This window comes from Gastrolobium bilobum, unplaced genomic scaffold, assembly GCF_033153095.1.
Source record: "Gastrolobium bilobum isolate Gb01-03AN ecotype WA unplaced genomic scaffold, APGP_CSIRO_Gbil_v1 utg4726, whole genome shotgun sequence".
Classification (NCBI taxonomy): Eukaryota; Viridiplantae; Streptophyta; class Magnoliopsida; order Fabales; family Fabaceae; genus Gastrolobium; species Gastrolobium bilobum.
In genome coordinates, this window is record NW_026898983.1 from 47,176 (window position 1) to 52,061 (window position 4,886).

The 4,886-nt window shown below is 35.7% G+C and overlaps 1 protein-coding gene across 1 annotated transcript; it reads right to left on the minus strand.

The window, feature by feature from the left end:
* Positions 1 to 761: 761 nt before the first annotated feature.
* Positions 762 to 3,344, minus strand: LOC133286071 (disease resistance protein RGA2-like). Its single transcript, XM_061483416.1, has one exon. It carries the CDS (start codon positions 3,342 to 3,344, stop codon positions 762 to 764), a length of 2,583 nt encoding a protein of 860 aa, XP_061339400.1.
* Between the last annotated feature and the right edge of the window lie 1,542 nt (positions 3,345 to 4,886).

Genomic DNA, 4,886 nt, shown 5'->3' on the forward strand with positions numbered 1-4,886 from the left:
GCCGTTGTAATTGCAGTTGCTGAGCTCAATATGTATCCTTTACTCGACAGTGGTGTCTTCACTTTCTTGTGACCAGTCACAGAAGATTAGTCCATTTAGGAAAATCTGACACATAGCGCAGGTGAACAAAATGTTAATTAAAAGCTCTTCATGCATCAAGCAGTTTCAGTTTTAACTATAAAAGAAACATTATAATATAATCTTCCAATCAAAATAAGCCATCGCTAACTGAATGGGGGCCAACATTATTTAAGTACAAACTGTAAGAAAACACAAACACATACAGTGAATCTGCTCTGCTATTGATGTTTGTTGGCAAACTAAAGCAGAAATTCAAGGAAGAAGAAGAACGCATTGCGAATTCTGTTATAGATCGAGATAGGAATGAAAAATCTAACAAAATCGAGAGGGTTTCCAGAAATTGAGGGAAAAATTTTGGATTAGAAAGTCTTAACTTCCATTTCATGTCAAAAAGAAGAACCAAAGAGAAGAGGGGGAAGCTATGGTACTAAAAAGTCTAACTTTACTTCCATTCCTTGTGATTCCACAAGTAGTAAAAACAAATTAAATAAGCCAAAAGTGTAAACATGTCAAGACAAAAAGCATTAACAAATACAATAAGGGTAACAACAACATTTAATTTAAGTAGTATAATATGTAAAATAAGAAAATCATTTCCTCTGGATAGAAAAAACAAAATCGTCTAAAGCAGAAATCTATAATAAGTGAAAAGTGATACCTTCAACTTTTGACTGCATTGTTCAAAATTCCTCTTCCGCTGATGATAGTTCACCAATTAAGACATTTTTGATGTGTGATATTTTGGGCCAATCACGTCCGACTTCTGGCCGGTATCTTCTGCATAATTCCGGACAATCTTGAATATCTAATTCTTCAAGGTTGATGAAACCATGCATGTCATCAGGGAGTGAAAGCAACTCTGGACATTTGTATATGAAAAGTCTTTTCAGAAAAATCAGAGTCGATAGCCACTCGGGAAGCTCCTTTAGATTGTCACAGTCCTCAATCTGTAAGGAACGTAACGTGCTGGCAGATCTTCGCAGCCATTGTGGCAAAGTCACCAGTTGTGGCAAATTATCAAGACTTACAAGCTTTAACTTCAACTCAAGGATTTGGCTGTCAGGGCCCTTCGACAGTTCCAACTTATTGCACTTCTCAATAACTAAAGTCTCAAGATTTGGAGTAGCATGAAGTGGCAAAGACTTTAGACTCCCACAGAAATAAATAGTTAACCATTTAAGCTTAGGAAGTTGCACCCCTTCGAACAATGACTCCAAATTGTGACAATGACTCAATACTAATATTTCTAGAGAAGTCAATTTGGCAATGTCTTTGTCTGGAAAATCAGACTGCTTTGTGCTTAAACCCAGAAGTCGAAGGCTGATCATTTTTCCTATTCCTTTGGGCAATGTTTGTAACTTTGTGCATCCTCCGAGGGACAAAGCTTGCAGATGTTGGAGCTCGCACACTGAACTAGGGAGCCTCACAAGTTTATCATTGTTTTCAAGAGAAAGAGATCTTAAATGTTTCAACTTACCAATGGAGCTGGGCAAACTCTCATATTTAGACTTACATATTTCCAATAACCGCAAGTATTTGCACCTGGACACCAACGTATTCAAGAAAGCTTCATTGTTGGCTCCCTCAGGAAAAATTATGCATCTCAGACCTCTTGGAATTGAAGTTTGACCAAGCAAATCATTTTTTATGAATATCATATGCCGGACATTCTCAGATATATCCGGACTGCTTGAATTTATGAGTTGGAACTCATCCTTTGCAACATACATCGCAAGATCATGCACCAAATCGTGTAATTTAAAACTGCAAGCAGTACCATAGTCACTAAAATCTTGAAGAAAAGATCTTGATTGTAGCTCACACAAAAGTTCAATGCAAACATCTTCCGATGTTTTGTTTTTGTTTGGTGATGGAAGAAACCCAAGTGCCAGCCAAAGCCGTGTAACAATTAAATTATTGAAAGCAAAGTCCTTCGGGGAAAAGGAGAAGCAAGCAAAACATGGTTTTAAATATGAAGGCAGTTGATCATAACTTAATTTTATAGCAGGCAGGATGTCACCTTGTTTTTGAGGTAAATTCCAAATGTCATTGTCTCTAACACACTCCCACTCTTGTTTATCAACCTTTAAGAATAATGAACTCCCTAATGTTCTCAATGCCAACGGAAGCCCACCGCATTTTTTCACAATTTCTTTCCCAATCTGCAACAATTCAGGATATCTTCTCTCTTCTCCTTCTTCTTTGAAAGCCCATTTGACAAATAGAGATAACGAGTCTTCTGGAGAAAGACCTTGTAAACGATAAAATGAATTAGTGCCCATCATGGTAGCAATTGAGTGGCTACGTGTAGTTACCAAGATTTTACTTCCTTCAGCACCTCCTTCTAGTAAATTCTTCAACTTAATCCATTCAACACGATCCTCGTTCCATACGTCATCCAAGACAAGCAAGAACTTTTTACCAGCAAGTTTATTTCTTAGATGACGTTGGAGTTGATCCATATCATAGCTTTTAAAGCTCTCTTGGTGAGTAAGGGTAGGAGCAGAAGTACTATTATCCGTAGCAGACTTGAGGATTTTACGAAGCATATCCTCAAGTTCAAAATTTTCAGAGACACATACCCACATCTTCAATGGAAAAGACTCATCTATACTCTTATCATTGAACACTGATTGTGCAAGTGTAGTCTTTCCCAAGCCACCAATTCCCACAATGGGAATAACAGAAAGACTTCTATCTTCAGTACCATCTTGCAACAAAAGCTTTATAATATTTTCTTTATCATGTTCCCTTCCTATCACATGGGAAGCAGCAACATGGGAATGAGTCATTTCCCTCCTATGCACAACACGTGTATCATTCTCAATGGTTTGAAGGCCAAGCTTATTCCTATCAGCAGCAACTTTGTCTAACCTCTTTTTAACATCTTTAATCTGATGTGCCATTCTAAGACGATAAACAAGAGGATTACATGTTGAGAAGAACCGGCGTACCTTCCTTGTGCAGCTACCGTAAGTGTTGACCACATGCTTACGTAACGCTTCACATTCAAAATCATCAATTATGTCTTCGGCATCAGAGAAAACACGCTTAATTTGTCTCAGCCACACACACAACTCGTTGTTGTTCTGCCGCTGCTTTTGCTCTGCATCCAACAGCACAGCTTTGATTAATGACACAGTTTCTTTGAGCTCTCGCAGATCGTCGTATGCACCGAACACCCGAGAAGCTTCTTCAACAGCACGAGAAGCAAGCTTCCCAATGAGTGATTCTGCGACACTGAAGAGGAGAGATTCGGCCATGATTTTGGGGGGTGAGATGAAAGAGCAGAGAAAGGAATGCAATGCAGTTTTGAGAATTTGGTGTTTCTGTTTGTGCTGAAAGGGCCAAGAGTAACGGTAATTATAAAATGTTAATCCAATGACAAGTCACTTTATGTTGCAAGGGATCTACAGACTACAGTTAGGGAATCTGCTCTGCCTTGTAGAGTATGGCTAACTAAAGTATAAATCAATCAAAGTAAGAAGAAAGGCACATTGCAAATTCTATTATGGATCTGAGATAAAAAGTTTTACTCACAAAAAAAAAAGAAAGAGCTTCCAGCTATTGACGGAAAGCACTTAGAATAAGAAGTATAACTTCAGAAAGAGAAAAAAGAATCAAGTAGAAGAGGGAAAATTCTTGGACAAAAAAGAGAGTATAACTTTACTTCCATTGCATGTAATTCTACGAATAGTATAAACAATACAAGAAAAGAATCAAGCTTTTACTTGAGGATGAAAGAAGTGTTTAAATAAATCATCAATTTTATTTCCTTATTGAACTGAGCACATATTGAACATTCATAACAAAGTTAAAAAATACAAATCTTAACATCGGGTTTTAACAACTTGAAAAAGTGTATAAGATATTTCTCTATGAGATACAAAAAAGATGCTTATATTTGGTATGACATTAGACACAACACAAGTGTCTTGAATTGTATGCCTTTCCCCACTCTGTCTACCTCTTTATAGTTTATAATATTCAAACCATACATTTAAGGATTACCTGTGTTTAACGAATGAGCTCACAATATGTGTTCATGACGTTTTGACTTCAATAAAATTATTGGTTTTGAATTTTATTTTATAATTTAGTTAAGCTTCTTTTGTTTATTTAACTACTATTTGGTAAAGCCATTAGTAACAAGGATTTGGTGTGTCTATGTGGCTTATATTTTTCACGAATCATACCTATGAATTACAAATTGACCTACTTCTGAAATCAAAGTTTTAATCCCAAATAGGTTCAAACTCCACAATCTGAACTAGAACTCAGCACACGGCTTTCTCTATTGAAGTGAGACAGAACATAAGTCCATTTACAAGTCTAGCACATTCAGTATGAATTATAAAATAAATATTATAAGATAATGCTCCGATCAAGCTAAAGCCTTCACTAACTGTCTGTGGACCAACATTATTTAAGAATATAGAACAATGATATCATGTTCCTCACTTCTCAATATATCCTGAAATAATGAAATTTATCAAGTAATATTTACATGGAAGATTTTTATTATTGGGTAATACTTTTAGTATAAGTAAAAATCTAAGAGTTTGTTTTATTTTTAGTAAAAGTTAGCAAAACTTTATATAACCCTCAACTATTTTGCTCCAAATCAAGTAATACTGAAATTTTAAATAATTTTTTATATATAAAAAACTTTTTTATTGAATTTTTATACATTTAACATTTTTAAAAGTATACATGGCTGTTTATAGTGTTGGGTTTTGATCTTTCACTAAAGCCCAATAGAGTCTAGTGTGTAAGAAGAGCCCAAGAAACCTAAAGCTCAATCT

What these genes read in the sequence shown, in the direction of transcription:
- LOC133286071 (XM_061483416.1), bottom strand. Translation starts at nt 3,344, where the DNA reads ATGGCCGAATCTCTCCTCTTCAGTGTCGCAGAATCACTCATTGGGAAG.